Source organism: Cherax quadricarinatus, chromosome 1 (genome assembly GCF_038502225.1).
Source record: "Cherax quadricarinatus isolate ZL_2023a chromosome 1, ASM3850222v1, whole genome shotgun sequence".
NCBI lineage: Eukaryota > Metazoa > Arthropoda > Malacostraca > Decapoda > Parastacidae > Cherax > Cherax quadricarinatus.
Window position 1 is genome coordinate 100,793,206 of NC_091292.1, and position 19,957 is coordinate 100,813,162.

At 36.4% G+C, this 19,957-nt stretch overlaps 1 protein-coding gene across 14 annotated transcripts in view; it reads left to right on the forward strand.

The window, feature by feature from the left end:
* raw overlaps positions 1-19,957 on the forward strand; it is a 318,621-nt gene that overhangs the window by 291,744 nt on the left and 6,920 nt on the right. For 12 of the 14 annotated variants that reach the window (XM_070085138.1, XM_070085165.1, XM_070085143.1 and 9 more), the window contains 10 exons: positions 3,664-3,743; positions 5,307-5,422; positions 5,772-5,986; positions 7,335-7,443; positions 8,531-8,625; positions 12,385-12,439; positions 15,691-15,769; positions 16,116-16,274; positions 16,520-16,788; positions 17,469-17,552. In XM_070085138.1, coding sequence (XP_069941239.1) covers positions 3,664-3,743; positions 5,307-5,422; positions 5,772-5,986; positions 7,335-7,443; positions 8,531-8,625; positions 12,385-12,439; positions 15,691-15,769; positions 16,116-16,274; positions 16,520-16,788; positions 17,469-17,552 — 1,261 coding nt within the window. The remainder of the gene's footprint in view (positions 1-3,663; positions 3,744-5,306; positions 5,423-5,771; positions 5,987-7,334; positions 7,444-8,530; positions 8,626-12,384; positions 12,440-15,690; positions 15,770-16,115; positions 16,275-16,519; positions 16,789-17,468; positions 17,553-19,957) is intronic. The other 2 variants (XM_070085128.1, XM_070085120.1) reach the window with 1 other exon arrangement.

Genomic DNA, 19,957 nt, shown 5'->3' on the forward strand with positions numbered 1-19,957 from the left:
TCTGTAAAAACTTGCATTTGTGGTCACAGAGGTGCCTGTGCTAACCTTCCTATGAGAAATATACCTAGTTGGATGAATCTTATTGTGGCTAGCTGGTCTAAGCGCGACGGGCTGGAGTTTTGAGACAACCGCGGGTTCAATCCCGGCCGGGGGGTTGGTTTATTTGCAATCAACGATTTCTTAAGTCATACGGCAGTGAAGGGACCTAGAGTTCGTCACGGCCAGCTCTGGAGGTCTGTAAAAACTTGCAATGCCTGTGCGGTGTAGAAATATACCTAGGAAAGGTTGAGGAAAATCGGACTGACGACACTGGAGGACAGAAGGGTCAGGGGAGACATGATAACGACATACAAGATACTGCGGGGAATAGACAAGGTGGACAGAGATAGGATGTTCCAGAGAGGGGACACAGAAACAAGGGGTCACAACTGGAAGCTGAAGACTCAGACGAGTCACAGGGACGTTAGGAAGTATTTCTTCAGTCATAGAGTCGTCAGGAAGTGGAATAGCCTAGCAAGTGAAGTAGTGGAGGCATGAACCATACATAGTTTTAAGAAGAGGTATGACAAAGCTAAGGAAGCAGAGAGGGAGAGGACCCAGTAGCGATCAGTGAAGAGGCGGGTCCAGGAGTTAGATTATTATTATATTTAGGGGAAAAGCTAAACCCATAGGGGTTATATAGCAGCTGGGAAATTGGGTGGGGGGCAGTCACATTCAATCCAAGGAATTTAAGGACAGATTCAATTCCTTGAGTCAAGAGCCCCTCACCAGAATTCAGGAACTTCCTTTGAGGGGCCCAAGAATTACAGGCATTGAAGTACGTAAGAATTGCCTCAGTTTCATTTTTTTTTTTTTTACTCTGAGTTAATACCACTTCTATTTTCACACTTAACCCCTTGACTGTCACAACCCCCAATCCTGAGGTGTCTCCTGGTGTCGCAAAATTAAAAAAAAAAAAAAAAAATTTATGAGATGATAGAGAATCTTTTCCCGATTGTAATGACACCAAAAGATCGAAATTTGATGGAAAACTGATGGAATTACGCTCTCGCGAATTTAGCGAGATCAGCGATATTTACAAATCTGCGATTTCACCCACTTTGAGCCCTATTTTCGGCTAATTTCATTGTTTCAGTCGACCAAACTCATAGCCATTTCTTTAGAACTCCGTTTTTTTCTATTGATTGAGTACAAGAAACTGCACCTTTACTGATTTCAACTACCCAATAATGTGGTCAGAAATTTGCCATTTGGCCAATTTCACGAAAATTAAAAAATATGACAATTTCAAAGTAAGGTCCAGAATGAACAATGCAGACTTTCCTGGCTCTAAAACAACATTTTCTTTGTTCATCAGTCACATCTCCAGGCCCCTCTGATATTACTCTTGCTTTCTATTTTGAATTTTTATTCAAACAAAAAATAGAGGATTTACTGTTATGCAGACTACTGCAATACTGTAATAATTGTACAGATAATGTCAACCCATTCATGACTGCATATTAGAATGGCTAGTTGGACATTTATTGGACAATGACATCATTTGTTTACTTTTGAACATCGGCAAAAATCAAACATTTTCCGTACTTTGAGCTCCATTTCCAGGTTCTCTTTATAGTAAAACCAATCAAAATCACCTCCATTTCTATAATATGTTTTCCATTCTATCAAATGAGACCAAGAAAACGAGAATACAATCATAAATACTATAGAAAAATAGACTACAAAGTCTGCATTTTAATCGAAAAATAGTTGGAGTTTTTTTTTTTTCTCATTATGCACTGCGTGCCCCTAGGATTTTTTTTTGTGGTGCACACTGACCACACAGACCCATTCTCTCACATGTGGTCCTACCAGTTTTCTTCTGCTTGATTTGAAGCCACTAGAATCTGAGTGTATATACGTCAAACACGGTGGCTCGTAAGACATATGTATACGACCGAAACAGTCAAAGGGTTAAATTCTTGCAAGAAAATAATAGGATTTTTATTTAAGGTTTCCAGCTGACATTTCACACTAAATTTGCTTAATGTTTTATTTCTGTAGCTTTAAAGAATTTTGAAATCATTCACTCTTTGTAAGTTCTAAAACTCTTGTACTGTCAACAGGTGAGAAAGACTTAGACAAATACTGGAAAAAACTTTATCATGCAACATACATAAGTATAGAAACACTAACACCATGAGCAAACTGCATACTTCTAGGTAAGGTAAGGTGTACTTGGTTAGAAGGTAATAAAAAGTTGTATAAACATTCAACATCTGTTTCTCACTGTCATGAAGCAGTTACACTCAACACAATACTGGCAAATAATTTGATGAACTTGACTTCTTGCCATACATGTAACTATCTCAAATTGTATCTTAGTTTTATATCAATGATAGAAATTTCTAACTAAAACACCGACGAAATTACTATGACTACAGTCTCACTAAAATATCTTGCAAGAATATGGGTTATTATCAAATTGATATGCAGGTTGTTACAATACACCCTGTTAGTATTAAATTTTTCTTATGGATATGTCTAAAAGCAAAATGTGCAGCTAATTAATTTGTAATAAACTACAATATATACAGAGCCATCAAGAAAGATATAATATACGTAATCTAACATTTAGTATATAGTACTCTCCCTTAGTGTGCAGAAGTAAAGAGTAAATGCCAGCACGTGGTGAGATTATAATGCAGGGAAGCCTCATTGGTACAGTGGTTTACTAATGGTACAGTTTTTCACCCATGGGAGGAAAAAAGGCTTTGTCAAGTAGGTAGGTGAAACTTAGATAATGGCTCCCCTTCATTCGTTCATTCATATAGTTTATTTGGGCATGATACATAGTTGTACAATTCAGTGTCTTAGTGCCATACCAGACACTTGATCCTCAATAACTTTTGGATCAGAAGTCAAAGAGTTACTTCCTTATTGGCTGGGTCACTAAACAGTGCATAAGACTTTGACAGAACACTTAAGTGAGTATATTCATCTATTGGTGTAACCTCTAAGTAGAAATTGAACTGTCCCAAACATAACAAAACTGAAGGTAAGTCAGTTAACAGTAGACTCCTTATTAGCTTGGCAATATCATATATTTTGTTTATTATACAATGGTAATTTATAAATAATTGTGAATTTTGTATAAATAATTATGAAAAAATTTCTTTGCTTTATTTGCAATACAGTATATATCCCATATATTCAAATAATACCTCAGGTACTACTGTACAGTAGAATGTATCACAAGATCAAATAGTGAATTGGATTATGCTGTACGAATTTGAAATAATAATAATAATAGTATTAATATAATAATAATATCTTTATGTTGTGTATCTCTATACGTATATGCTTCTAAACTGTTGTATTCTGAGCACCTCTGCAAAAGCAGTGATAATGTGTGAGTGTGGTGAAAGTGTTGAATGATGATGAAAGTATTTTCTTTTTGGGGATTTTCTTTCTTTTTTTTGGGTCACCCTGCCTCGGTGGGAGACGACCGACTTGTTGAAAAAAAAAAAAAAAAAAAATCTTTATTCCTACAAGTACATGTACAAGGTATATAGGCCTTGCTGACATCAGTGACATACTACTATATAGAAAGCCCCTTGTTATGCTATAATGATTAAGAATTGTACTAAAGGCACTTTTTAAAAAATCCATCATCTTCAGGATCCCGAGACCACCCCCCCTCTCCAAACTTTCCGACAAATCATGCGTAGACAAGAAAAGAAGTGAGAGGAAAATGTCAGGTAAATATTTTTACTTCATTAATTTGAGTTTTATAGCTTTGTATAACAAGACCTTAGAAATTTATCATAGTGTAGTGTTAGACTGGTTCATGTCCTCTTCTTTGGTCGTATTGCCATAAATTTGCTTTACAGAAACTTGGAGTTTTTGTTAATGCAATATTAAGATGTTTTTAAATATGGTAGAGGGTGCATACAGAACAGTACTTTAAAAGATGTACATTTCATTGTATATACTCAGAGATAATCACTATTTTAGGGATTAAAGTATTCTTGTTTGATGGTGTACAGGCAGCACTCCAATGTTTGATGGTGTACAGGCAGCACTCCAAGCTTTGAATACTGTATATTAGACTTTGAGTTTGAAAGTAATTATTTTATTAATAATAATATGAATCTTTATTTCTACAAGTACATGTACAAGGTATACAGGCCTCGCTGACATCAGTGACATACTGCTACATAAAAAGCTCCTTGTTATTCAGAGCATTTCGGGCAAATTAGGTCAGTTTTGTCCTAAGATGCAACCTACACCAGTTGACTAACACCCAGGTACCCATTTTGGACTGATGGGTGAACATGGGCAGCAGGTGTCTCATGGAAACATGTCCCTAATATTTTCCACCCGTACCAGAGGAGATTCAATCTCCGGACCTCAATGTGTGAGCTGAGCGCGCTGTGAAGTTCTATTGTAATTCTTTTGTATCATTCATTGTCCTTGGGTTACCTGTACACAACCAAATTTTATAATCAACTCTTTCAAAAACATATGATTTGCCTGACTCGTCCTTTTCATTACTTCTGTTATGATGCGTAATCCCTCTGTGTAATAGACGGTTTACTTGAAAATGGTCCCAGACCTGGCCTGATCATTGAGGCTGTTGATGCTCACTGCATGCAGTCTGACATAAGCCCCCTTGTATTTAAGGGAAAGGTGCTGAAAAGCCATGGACCATTTGTGTTTGAGGAATCCCTTGGTAAGCATATTGCACTCCTGCTATTCATTGGGAGCTAATTTGCACAATTTACCATGTCCCTTGCTCCTATAAGGTGTTACTCTATTTCAGTGTGCTAATTTGGAACCAGCTTCATCATTACAGTATTTTCCTGGTGTAATTTGGTTATAACTTTCTTGCCTGCACTGTAAGGAGTACTCTGATAATGACAACTTCTTAAAAAAATGTTGCTGCTTTGTATAAACATACATTGATAATTTATGGCAGAAATGTCAATGCATATAAGAGATTATTTGGTAGTACTTTACTGTGTGTTTATTAGTACAGTCGTACCCCGAGTTTTGGCCATAATTCATTCCAGAAGGCTGTTAGAGTGCCATTACTGAACGAATTTGTTCCCATAAGAAATAATGTAAATTAGATTAGTCCGTTTCAGACCCCTAAAAATACACTTACAAAAGTACTTACAATAATGTGCTTACACAATTGTTCGAGTTGGGAGCTGTACAAAGCTTGGGGTACCACTGTATTTTGGAAAAATACATGTATGTTATGTTTACTTTTAAGCAAAGTGCACAAGTGATTTATTTCTTATTGTTTTTCTGTTCAGCAGAGTCATCTCCTAAGTATGAAGTATTCCTGGGCGGGTCATGCAACCCTACAACGTGGCGACAGAACGTAGCCATTCCTATGCTGAGGGATCAAGGCATTTCTTTCTATAATCCAGTAAGGATCTGACTTGATGTTTATATACATATTATTTGTAATTCTCCTATCAATAAAAATACTTGGTAGTACAATTACAGTATAGTGTATTTATTTCTGTGTTCTCTCTCTATCTTGTAAACAAATTAGCCTGAATTTTTATAATGAGATTGGTTTAAATTTTGTTGTATTTCTCATTACATGGATATAAATGTATCAGCTATTTTCATTTAGTAGTATGTACTTTCATTACTCATATTTTTTACAGTGGATACTTTTAAGTGAATAATGTTACAAGTTCCAGACACTAAACCCAACAAATTAACTGTTTAACTCCTCTTATTTATCCATGTATATTTTGTATCCACAGCAAGTGTCTCATTGGGAAGAAGAATTAGTTGAGCTGGAATATAAAGCTAAACAAACTGCATCAGTTTTGTTTTTTGTTTTTGACCGCAATACCCGGAATGTTGCATCCATGATTGAAGCAGCGTACATGGCTGGGTGCCGTCGCAAACTGGTGGTTGTCATGGATTCCTACACAGGCCCTGGACAGCTCATCAATGGGGAAGCTATTTCTGAACAGTGAGTATTGTGCATGAAATTTCACTTGTATGAAATGAACAGTAGATATGAAGAACTATCAGACCAAATGAATGATACACTGACATAGCCCACATTCTACAGTATAGTACAGAAAAGATGCTTATATATTCAGTGTGACCAGAGACATAAGAACATAAGAAAGATGGAACACTACAGCAGGCCTACTGGCCCATGCAAGGCAAGTCCAAGTCTCCTACTGGCTTAAGCCAATGCCCTAACCTCAGACGATTGCCTGAGGAGGATATCCAGTTAGTCCAAAAATATTTGTTTTTTCTGTACTGTTAAATGCAGGCTATTTATATATGTACTGTCAGAACACTACAGGAGGGCCCTGCTTTATAACACTTCACTTTACAGTGGCTTTCAGTTATACCCATTCTTCATTTATTCAGGCTTCCTACAGTAAATGTATTCACCAATCAGCATAAACTAAGGACAAAAATACTTTAAGGTAAGTAAAGTATCCTAGGTGATAGGTTGGTAGACAGCAACCATCCAGGGAGGTGCAGTACTACCATCCTGCCAAGTGAGTGTGAAACGGAAGCCTGTAATTGTTTTACATGATGGTAGAATTGCTGGTGTCTTTTCCTTTCTCTGTCTCATAAACATGCAAGATTTTAGGTACATCTTGTTACTTCTACTTACACTTAGGTCACACTACACTGAGGCAGGGTGACCCAAAAAGAAAGTAAAATACTTTCACCATCACTCGTACATAATCACTGTCTTTGCAGAGGCAGTCAGGTATGACAGTCAGAAGTCCCTCCAAGCTTCCAATACTCCAAACCCCTCCTTTAAAGTGGTACTGGATACAGTACAGTGCTTTAAATTTCTTATTAGGTATCTTTAGTACCTAAAGATTAATACTGTACTTCAAAATGTCTCTTTGGATTGATTGAGGGATGGAGTTGTTTGTCTGCACAGTTTTATGGTAACATTCTCCTTTGCAATTGCATATCAAATTATTTTCACACTAGGGCCATTTTTTTTTTTTATTTTATAGAATTTTCAACCTTGATGTATTCATTTACCCTTAAACTGTCCAAACTTAGATCTACGTTTGCATGCGTAGGGCTCCAAATGTAGATCTACATTTTTTTTACAGAAGAAACAATGTAAAATCGAACGTAGATCTACGTTCAGAGCGCTACCTGTGCGAACGTAGATCTACGTTTGGACATTTTAAGGGGTAAATAGTATGAGGTAAGAAGATAAATATGTGTGGTCTGTTCCATTTTTGCTTTATAATCAAAGTAAATAATTTACTTTTTGTTGCTTTAGAGTGTGAACAAATGTTTCAAAGGCCTCAATGAATTTTTTTCTTCAGAGAATACGAAGATCTGACGAATGGCCTTCATACAGTTCAGGATGTGGTGGAATGTCAGGGAATACCAGTCTTTGGTGAAATCAATCATGCGCTCAACTGTACAGCTAAGGTGAGTTACTGATATTCACATTCACATAAGTTATGCTATTTAGCTGATAGGGAGGATATATTTTATTTTTAATATCGTCTACAAAAATTTAATAATAAATATGTAAAGCAGTCATACTACTTGATTTGACTTATGATGTACAAGTTTCCCCTCACTTTATGGGGATGCAATTTGTGTGAATTTGCTCATGTGAGTCAACCCTGTTTCTACCAGGAATTCCTTGTGGTAAAAGTATGTTCTTATGTAAGTGTAATGGTGATCACTGCGATGTGCCTTTTGTTCATGTGTGATCACCTAAACTCAGTACCACTTGATTTTTTACTATCTCTTTAAATATCCCTTTCATTTGAATTATATTAAAAGATTTAGCACAAAGAAAAATAAATTTGGAAGTGGTAATTCCGATGAGCTTATTTTGAATGAACTCGTGTTGTTGGTTTTCATTTCAAGTATCTTGTGCCAAAAGAATATGAATACCCAACCAGATGAATTTTTTAACATTGTTTCTCTAACACTATCACTAAGAAGGAATGATAAGAAAGAATACAGACTCAGTCATGATAATTCAACAGGATTATTCTTTTGTTGGTTCAGTCCTATGAAGGGACACCTGTAAACAGTTTTTGCTGAGAATTATGAAAAGGGTCTAGATATGGTGTGTGTCAGAACACCTAGGTTGAATATTAAGTATTCTTTTCTTTGAACAAACCAGCTGTATCCTATCAAGGCATAAGTATTATAGCCTAAAATTTATTTTATCATAACTTTGGTTTTACAACAGCTTTTGCTCATTAATTGCTGTTATGTGGCTTCATCCATACTGTAATGTGAGGGAACAATTAAAAACACTGAATCACTTTTAATATGTTTGTTTTGATTCAGACAATACACTGTGAAATTGCTTTTATATAAACAGGCTAATGCATATCTCTGTGAGAAATATTTCATTTCCAGTCTTATTAGGATGAATTCATTAAGCTAATAATGCACAACTTAGTGAGTTTTTGCCATTGTGCCATTTATATTTTGTAGTATATAATATGAAATTTTTTATAGATTTTGTAATTTAAAAATTTTTTGTTAACAGATATTAAGAGAAAACCTTCACCCTCAAGATTTGGGTGCAGAGGATCATGTTCAGCCTATTAAATACCCTTACCTCCAGTTGGGTGATAAACTTATGTAAGTTTTTCATATATTGTAGTATGTTTCATTGATTACTTGAGCTTTTTTATCTGTATCATTTATTTCATGTATAAAACAAATTAATTATTCAGAGTTTTTGAAAATGGCTATATTCTCACTGAATATGCCTAGTTTTGGATGTACAGTGGAACCTTGACTTACGAGTTTAATCCCTTCCAGGAGCTAGCTCGTAACTCGATTTACTCGTGTATATCAAATTAATTTTCCTCATTTAAATTAATTGAAAAGCCATTAATTCGTTCCTGCACTCTGGAGAGATGAGAAAAAAATACTTGAATATGACGCTATTATCAACTTAACGGCTTATTTTTCTATCACAATTCATCTAATATGACATAATAAACAATACACTAATTAGCACAGAAACATGATATGCACTCGAGAATGAATAAAATAGCCCATACTATGGTGGCAGAGGAAGTGGCAGTGGCAGAAGCGTCAGCCATTTCTGTCACAATTTGACTATAGTATCTTCCCATGTTCTTACTGTAAGAGAAAACAGAGTATTTTTGAGGCTAACTGCAGTAGATCACTAGGAGCCATCATTAGACAAAAGAAATTTGGCCAAATGACTGTAAAAAAATGCAAACAAGCACTAGAGAACTGCCCCCCACAGGGATGTAAACATGTTTACTGCTGATCAGCTGTGCCAACTAGCAGAAGCAATCTGAATTATTATTACGTACATATTATGCATTATTATTAATTTAGGGAACTGAAGCTCTATCAAATTAAATAAATAAAATAAATAAATAATACAGTAGACCGCTATTGAAGAATTGGTGCACAATTTTATGTAACATGTATAATTAATTTAACATGGTTCAGTTTGTGGGAAGGAAAAAAAAATTCTCTTGCTCAAGCGGCCACCTTGTTGTAGAGCATCCGGGGAGCCCTACCACTCCCCGACACCACCCCCCACCATCCCAGCATTCCTAATTCATACTTGTCCAGTCTTTCTCTGCTACAAGGCAGCTGTGTTTGTCAATTGTGTTATGATATTTTAATTACTATATCTTGTATCTGCCAAGCAATCATGACACCCAGTAGCCATACTAGTGTTGCTGAAAGTGGCACAAAGAGGTATAAGCACTTAAGTCTTAGAATTAACAAAGATATTAGACGAGATAACCTGTAGCCGTAACAAGTGTTACTTTGTACACAGAAACAGAGGTTAACATGAGTTTGTGTGACTGACTGAATGACTGACTTACTGAATGACTTGACTGACTTATTGAGTAACTTGACTGTAATAATATATATATTATTATTATTGCTGAGAAGAAAAAGATAATGATTTCCATGGAATTAAAGCATGAAATCAAAGATAAACAAGCGAGGTGTCCAGGTTTTGGGTTGAGGGGGAAGAGGGAGGGAGAGCTGGCTCGTAACTCAAATGTTGGCTCGTAACTCAAAGCAAAAAATCTACCCAGGGATGGCTCGTATCTCAAAAAACTCATAAGTTGGGACACTCGTAAGTCAAGGTTCCACTGTATATGGATAATTTGCCATACTATACAATTCTGTAGCCAGTGGACTTTGTTCATTGTACCCGAGGCAACTGACCCAGCAGATTTTGTCCCATAACTCTGAAGTCCATTAAATCAAGGGTTTACTCTACAGTAGTGTAACAAACACTGGTCAGTGTTACAAATCAACAGAAAATAAAATATAATGTAAGACTATTATATATTTCAGCTTCATATTAAGGCCTCAATACAAGTCTAAAATCTACATTGCTTCTCTTGACTTCTGTTTTATTTTCTCTAACAAGGTTTTATTTGTACCATCAAAAGTAATTTTTAATATTTTTTTGATGACACTAATGACAAGGAAAAGATAAGCTATAGTACATTTGACAAAATATGGTTTAAATTGTTATGAGTGAATGGTAGTCAGCAGAGGGACAATAGTAGTAGTAGTACAGTAAAATGAATATAGGAAGTATTATAAGAGTTAAAATTGCAGTTGTATCTAGGGAACTGGGAGTGATGCTTGGTAAAGACAGTTGAGCAAGGGTAAATTAAAAAAACGTGTGGTTTAAGATAAAAATATTAGGCAGAACAGTCTTTTGTGATACTCTTTGACTAGGGGGTAGGTTACTTATTTATTTGTAGACACAGGAGCACTGTCCCTATTTTCATTATTTAATTTTTCATATACAGCCTTTCCTCAATTAACGACGGAGTTCCATTCCTAAGACCACGTCGGTAAGTGATTTCGTCTCTAAGTGAGGAGCATACTATAATGGTAGTGGATTTGAGTCGGCTATCTTTGATGCTGTTTTAGTGTCACCTTTGCACCATTTATAACATTTCTAGTATATTTTTAAATGTTTATATGGTGGTGTACCGTATATTGTAATAAACAGAATAGAGGAAATCAGCTCTAATATACATTATTTAGGTATGCATTCTGGTCAGAGAGCCCATTATAAGTCCAAGTCGTCGGCAAACGAGTACATCACTAAGTGAGAAGAGGCTGTGTTCTTCAATGTTACCATCAATTTTAGAAGTCACTATTTCCTTTTAGATCCCAGTCCATTAATTTACCGTTTTTTATGACGAAATATTTTCTAGTCTCCATTTACCAATAGCACAGCTGTTTGTGAGGCAATATAGTGTAGGACCAAATTAAGGAGAGCAGTTTCAAGAGAAATAGTGAGAAGGTTGCAGAGATCATTTGGGAGAGAGAAAAATACAGTAGTTGTTGTTGGAGCTTTCTGTTATTGGTGGTGCTAAGAAGTCTTCCTTATCTGTTGTCTCATATTCTTTTATGTGGTTATCATGTCTTTTCTTCCTGTCTACCAGTAAAAGCATTATCTGATTCTCCCTAGTCCCCCTTCTTTCTCTATTTTATCTTTTCTTAATTTTTTTATGATGCAGATGTGGAACTATGATCCTCAGTCAATATTACAACCCAGGAACAATAAGGCCTGTTATCATGGGTGTAAAGGGGAACAAGGAGCAGAACAAACACAGCTGAATGACTTTGAATAATATTTTCCTTCACCAAGTTCTATTATAAATATTTACAAGTCTGTACACTATATACAGTTGGAAATGTATTTGTACAACACGGTTAACAAAGGCAAAGACACAGCCCGGAGACAGAATGGACAACCATGTTCAACCAGCAGCTGGGTGAAAATGACAAGGGTGAGAATGTGAGTGGTGTCCATGTTACCCACACAGTTGCCAGTTCCACAATATGATTGGCTGAACCTAGGTGCTGATTTGGCGATGGGGGCCCCGAAATCATTAAATCCTTAGCTACCTGGTTCTCTGGTTGGGAGGTAGTCTTATATGAGTGTGTTCACATGCTCCAAATAAAGGGTACATACTCTTTGTATGCAACAGTCAACATCTCATAGAAAATGGAATATGTTTTACATATTCATTCATTGAGGTACCACTGTAGTTAACAGACTGATGTCATCTTTTACTAATCACCTTTTGTCAGTTTTCTCTCTCTCTCTTTCTAACCAGTTGGAACTTTGGGTTAAAGGTGTGAATGGCAGAAATGGGTCATTTTATCATAAATGCAGGACAAAGAATTCTAAGAAAACAGGAAGCCACTGTATTATACTCAGTACAGCTAATTTATTTTGAAAAGGAAGTGCAGATAATTGATTAGTTTTAAAGTTTGTCTAAGCATTCATTGTTAGGTGGAGAATTTTTGTTCATATCATAGAGAGAATAAAATGTGTACATAAGTTATTTTTTTTCTTTTCAGAAAACTGCATGATGCCTTTGTCAATACAAACTCAGAGCAAATAACTTTAGCAGAGGTATGTGGTCCTTATCAAATGTTGACTCTTGTAATATGATTTATATATCTATTTTAAACTATTAAAATACTTTTAAACTGTTGCTTCATTTATTTAAAGACATTAATTTTTATGTGGATTTTATTTTTATATATATAGGGTAAAAGTAGGTCTTAGACAGCTATGTGTAATGTCACCATGGTTGTTTAATATATTTATAGATGGGGTTGTAAAAGAAGTCAATACTAGGGTGTTGGGGAGAGGGGTGGGATTAAATTATAGGGAATCAAATACAAAATGGGAGTTGACACAGTTACTTATTGCTGATGATACAGTGCTTATGGAAGATTCTAAGGAAAAGTTGCAAAGGTTAGTGGATGAATTTAGGAGGGTGTGTAAAAGTAGCAAGTTGAAAGTGAACATAGATAAGAGTAAGGTGATGAGGGTATCAAATGATTGAGGTAAAGAAAAGCTGGATATCACATTGGAGAGAGGGAGTATGGAAGAAGTAAATTTTTTCAGATATTTGGGAGTTAACGTGTCAGCACATGGATTTATAAAGGATGAGGTTTGAGGTTAAACATAGAATTGATGAATGAAAAAAGGTGAGTGGTGTGTTGAGGTATATGTGGAGACAAAAAATGTTATCTATGGAGGCAAAGAAGGGAATGTATGAAAGTATAGTGGTACCAACACTTATATGGATGTGAAGCTTGGGTTGTAAATGCTGCAGTGAAGAGGCAGTTGGAGGCAGTGGAGATGTCCTGTCTAAGGGCAATGTATGGTGTAAATATTATGCAGAAAATTCGAAGTGTGGAAAATGGAAGAAGGTGTGGAGTTAATAAAAGTATTAGTCAGAGGGCTGAAGAGGGGTTGTTGAGGTGGTTTGGTCATTTAGAGAGAATGGATCAAAGTAGAATGACATGGAGAGTGTATAAATCTGTAGGGGAAGGAAGGCGGGGTAGGGGGTCGTCCTCGAAAAGTTGGAGGGAAGGGGTAAAGGAGGTTTTGTGGGCGTGGGGCTTGGACTTCCAGCAAGTGTGTGTGAGCATGTTCAATAGGAGTGAATGGAGACGAATGGTATTTGGGACCTGACGATCTGTTGGAGTGTAAGCATGGTAATATTTTGTGAAGGGATTCAGGGAAACCTGTTATTTTTATATAGCTGGACTTGAGTCCTGGAAATGGGAAGTACAATGCCTGCACTCTAAAGGAGGAGTTCGCGATATTGGTGGTTTGGAGGGATATGTTGCGTATCTTTATACATATATGCTTCTAAACTGTTTATTCTGGGCACCTCTGCAAAAACAGTGATTATGTGTGAGTGAGGTGAAAGTGTTGAATGATGATGAAAGTATTTTCTTCTTTGGGGATTTTCTTTCTTTTTGGGTCACCCTGCCTTGGTGGGAGACGGCCGACTTGTTAATTTTTTTTTTTAACAAGTTGGCCGTCTCCCACTGAGGCAGTGTGACCCAAAAAGAAAGAAAAATACCCAAAAAGAAAATACTTTCATCATCATTCAACACTTTCACCTCACTCACACATCACTGTTTTTGCAGATGTGCCCAGAATACAAGAGTTTACAAGCATATACGTATAAAGATACACAACATATCCCTCCAAACCACCAATATCCCGAACCCCTCCTTTAGAATGCAGGCATTGTACTTCCCATTTCCAGTACTCAAGTCCGGTTATATAAAAATAACCGGTTTCCCTGAATCCCTTCACTAATTACTACCCTGCTCACATTCCAACAGCTCGTCAGGTCCCAAATACCATTAGTCTCCATTCACTAGTATCTAACATGCTCACGCACACACATCTTGCTCTTGTTCACTCCTAAAAGATGTTATACATGAAATGACCACCTCCCTTTCTTCATCGACATTTAAAACTTCCTCAAAGTATTTCCACCATCTACCCAATACCTCCAGCTCCCCATCTACTAACTCCCCTACTCTATTTTTAACTGACAAATCCGTTCGTTCCCTAGGCTCTCTTAACTTTTTTATCTGACTCGAAAAATTTTTCTTGTTTTCATCAAAATTTCTTGACAGTGCCTCTCCCACTCTATCATCTGCTCTCCTTTTGCATTCTCTCACCACTCTCTTCACCTTTCTTTTATTCCCCATATACTGTACTCTGCTCTTCTTATAACACTTCTGCTTTGTAAAAACCTCTCATAAGCTACCTTTTTCTCTTTTATCACACCCTTTACTTCATCATTCCACCAATCACTCCTCTTTCCTCCTGCACCCACCCTCCTATAACCACAAACTTCTGCCCCACATTCTAATACTTCATTTTTAAAACTATTCCAACCCTCTTCACCCCCCTCCCCCCAACTACTCATACTTACACTAGCCCATCTTTCTGCCAATAGTTGCTTATATCTCACCCTAACTTCCTCCTCCCTTAGTTTATACACTTTCACCTCTCTCTTACTTGTTTCCATTTTCCTTTTGTCCCATCTACCTCTTACTCTAACTGTAGCTACAACTAATGATGATCCGATATATCAGTTGCCCCTCTGTAAACGTGTACATCCTGAAGGCTACCAATCAACCTTTCATCCACCAATACATAATCTAACAAACTACTTTCATTACATGCTATATCATGCCTTGTATACTTATTTATCCTCTTTTTCATAAAATATGTATTACTTATTACCAAACCTCTTTCTACACATGGCTCAATTAAAAGCTCCCCATTTTCATTTACCCCTGGCACCCCAAATTTACCTACTACTCCTTCCACAACATTTTTACCCACTTTAGCATTGAAATCCCCAACCACAAGTACTCTCACACTTGATTCAAAACTCCCCCATGCACTCACTCAAAATCTCTCTCTCTCCTCTACACTTCTCTCTTCTCCAGGTGCATAAATGTTTACTATAACCCACTTATCACATCCAACCTTTATTTTACTCCATATAATCCTAGAGACTTGTGCATGAAAATCCCAGATCTGCAGTTTCTGACATACTCAAGCCAGCCCATCTGGTACTAAGATTCATTCCATGGTCAAAGTCACTTACATCACATTGGTTTCCCATTCTAATGTTTGGTCTGCAAAACAACAGAATCTCTTCACCACACCTGCATGCTTTTAGGCATTGAGGTGCTGCCACATGATTGGCCAATTAGATATTTGGATTAACAGCAGGTGTACCTAATATATATAGTAGTCACTGTGTATGTGTGTGCATGCATGTGCATTTGTGTGTGTGTATTTGTTTATTTATTTTTGCTTAATATTTTCAGGCTCGTGTAGTTTATAAGGTGGTGACCAATAAGGATCTAACTACAGAGGAGCTTCGGGATATTGTTGCTGCAAAGAAAGGTACTGCAATAGAATACTATTCTAAAATACTGACTATTATTACAGATAGTCTTGTCAATAACTGTGTAATAGTGATATGGTCCATGAGATTATTCACTGTACTCTAAAATACAGTAATAGTGTATGAATACAGAATATAGATAGGCACATAATGCTATCTGTAATATGTTCTGTTGCAGACTTAAGACATGCTTATTTGGTCTTGAGTTTTTACATTTGATTATCTTTGCTATTTACACAGATAACACAATAGAATGAATTACATCTATTGTACATTGATGTCAGAGTTGTGTTCAGTTACTACTTTTCACATTTGAATTGTATTTATATATTTTTTACATAACAGGTAAGAATATACAAGAACTAAATGGTGCAGAGCTCCCACTAAATGAAGTGTATCTAACATTCGATGAATTATGCTGTATAGTTGCCGAATTTAAAAACCAAAATCTAGAAAGCCGGAGACTGTGGGACGTCTTCACTCATTCTGTACAGAAGGTATTAGGTAAGTTCACTATCAGTTTGAGCACTTAAAAGGTACATTTTTTATTTGCATGGTTCTCGTTAAATACTGAAAAATTGAACTACATTTATCCTAAAACTTATTTCTTATTTGTTCTCTGATATGTGCAACAATACTTATATTTGCAAAACCCTTATACACCAGAGTAAAATAAATATCAGGAATCACTTTTCATCAGAATTATGAATTGTAATTATATTGAATGATAATAAGTGTTTATCGAACAGGTTGGGCGCTTCCACGCAGACCGTTACGACAAATCAGCAATACTGGTGGTCGAGACATCTATTTAGGTGGTTCTATGGGTAATAGAGTTACATGGCGTGAAACTGTTGCCATTCCTATGCTCCTGAAACATGGGTTGTCATATTTCAATCCTGCAGCAGGTGCCTGCTCAGGACGTTTGCTGCCTATGGAAGCTGCATTGATGGAGCATTCAAGAGTCTTGCTCTTTGTCATCACTAACACAACCAGAGGTGTCTCAGCCATGGCACTGGTAAGTTTAATAGTCAGAATTTATATGAAAAGAATTACTCTTTATACTCTGGTGGAAAATGACTGTTTGAATAAAACAAAAGAAATTTTGAAGTTTTCATTAAATTTTTAATTTGTAATTCTGTTAATTTTTATATGAATTACCTTTATTTATAATCTGAGAGACTTTTCTTTCTTATAAAATAAATGCTGGAGCATTGTTCATTTAATTGTCAGGTTATTTAGTTCATGACTAGCCTGCATATTCTTCATTGTTTATTTCTGATCAGTATTTTGTTAACCTTGTGTATCATCATTACCCTATTTCCCTCTTTCACAAAACTGGGCAGTGCTTGCATGGAAAGAATGAAAAAGTACTTTTAAGAAAAAGAGGTTAAAGATATTCAGACACTAAACCTTTCATAATACCTTCTTTAATTAGCATTATCTCAAAAAACTAGCATGTTTTACAGGCATTCCAAATTCCATGTGACTTGTTAAACTGTCAGTTGGCTTTTTTTATTATCATACTAATAAACAGATATCACCTGATCCTCTTCATTGTCACTTTTCATGCATTCCTTACAGTTTTATTTGCTAACTAATCAAATCCTGTGGCATGTCCTTAAAATTAATTTGTTGTTACTTACCTTTATTAAATTAAATATCAACATTCTAGAAATGCTGATTTTACTTTTCCAGGCCTCTCACTACATTGGGCTTGGTTGTAATGTCGTATTGTGTGTCCAGATGATAACGGATGAATCACTTGTTAATGGAGAAAGGGTAAGTTAAAAAACGGTTTTAATTAGTGCTGGTATTAAGTGGGTAATAGTAAGTTGTTATGCACCTGGGGAAGAGGGGATTGCAGAGAAAAATTTTAGATGTTAAGCAAGTGCTTAAGGAGCTTTGGACGAATTGAGAGAGTAATTGTTGTGGGGGACCTAGATGCTAAAGTGGAAGAAACTCTTACATAGGATGTGGTAAGTAAGTTTGGAGTGCCAGGGGTAAATGATAATGGGGGTCTCTGATTGAGCTATGTGTAGAAAGTGATTTGGTAATAGGTAATAAGCATTTTAAGAAAAAGAAGGTAAATAAATATACAATGTAGGACATAACAATAACAGTACAGTGGACCCCCGCATAACGATTACCTCCGAATGCGACCAATTATGTAAGTGTATTTATGTAAGTGCGTTTGTACGTGTATGTTTGGGGGTCTGAAATGGACTAATCTACTTCACAATATTTCTTATGGGAACAAATTCGGTCAGTACTGGCACCTGAACATACTTCTGGAGTGAAAAAATATCGTTAACCGGGGGTCCACTGTATATTGGATTGTATTCGTATATAAAAGATTGATGGGTAGACTTCTACATGTGCTTGTATTTAGAGACAGGGTAAAAGGAGAGAATGTCATCGGTGAATAAGAGAAGTGAAAGCTTATATATTAAAGGAGGAGTTAGGGTAAGGTATAAACAACTGTTGAGAGAAAGTTGGGCTAGAGGGAGGATAGGTAATGAGCAGGTTAAGAAGGTATGGGGTAGATTGAATAATGTAGTGCTAGTGTGTAGCAGAGGTTTGTGGTTATAGGACGGAAGAGAAGTGATAAGTGGAATGACAAGGTAAAGAGGGTGGTAAGGGAGAAAAAGTTGGTATACGAGACATTTTTACAAAGTAGAAGTGATATATGGAGGATGAGTATATAGGAAGCAAGAGAGATTTAAAGAGTGACGAGCTAATTTGAGAGGGGGTGAGGTTTTAGCAACAAATTTGCCGAGAATAAGGAAATGTTTTAGTGAGATCGACGAGTTGAGGAAGCCTAGGGGAAAAAATGGATTTATCAGTCAACATGAGGGAAGATGGAGGGAATATTGTGATGAGTTGTTGAATGTTGAGGAAGAAAAAAGGCAGTTTTGGGTATGGGGAAGGTGCACAAGGCCATGGGTAGAATAAAAGGGGTGAGCAGGTGAAATTAAGACAGAAATATTAAAAGGATGTGGGGATAAAGCTTTTGAGTAGTTGGTGCATGTGAGATTTTATATATACAGTGGACCCCCGCTTAACGATCACCTCCAAATGCGACCAATTATGTAAGTGTATTTATGTAAGTGCGTTTGTACGTGTATGTTTGGGGGTCTGAAATGGACTAATCTACTTCACAATATTCCTTATGGGAAAAAATTCGGTCAGTACTGGCACCTGAACATACTACTGGAATGAAAAAAGTTCGTTAACCGGGGGTCCACTGTATATATATATATACACAGAAGGTCCCTGCTTTACGGCATTCCACTGATATGGTCATTTCAAATTACGACCTAAACTCTCTATACGGCTCCCCCCACCTGACTTTCTAATACGGTCACCGCACCCCACCCTGTTTGTTTACATTCTCCAGGAGCTCCGTAATCACCATGTCTCTCCACTGTGTCTGGAAACTCCAAAATTTCAAGTGTTTTTAAAAGTTATTTCATATTTTATATATACTCTGATAATTATACTTATGTATACCTGTACCGAAATAAACTTACACACTGTGCTGGCATGCAGGTTCACATTAAAATCAGTAAGTGTCTTATGTCTTGAGATGCCATATTAGTAATGACAATAATACTCAATAATAATCATTGAGTCTTATTAAATGTCGTATATTACGTTAATATACACATTTTCATTAATCCATGTATGATATTTTTTCAAAATTATATAATAAACATGATACATAACGTATAAAGATAATAAATACACTCTACAGTAGAATAAATAAACATAAATATGAGATGTGGTAGCCAGACGACTTATACGAGTGATGCCATATTAGTAATGATTATAATAATAATCACCGAGTCTCATTAAATGTCGTATATTACGTTAATACGTATACGTCATTTAGAGAGAATGGATCATAGTAGAATGACATGGAAAGCATATAAATCTATAGGGGATGGAAGGCGGGGTAGGGGTCGTCCTCGAAAGGGTTGGAGAGAGGGGGTAAAGGAGGTTTTGTGGGCAAGGGGCTTGGACTTCCAGCAAGCGTGCGTGAGCGTGTTAGATACGAGTGAATGGAGACGAATGGTACTTGGGACCTGACGATCTGTTGGAGTGTGAGCAGGGTAATATTTAGTGAAGGGATTCAGGGAAACCGGTTATTTTCATATAGTCGGACTTGAGTCCTGGAAATGGGA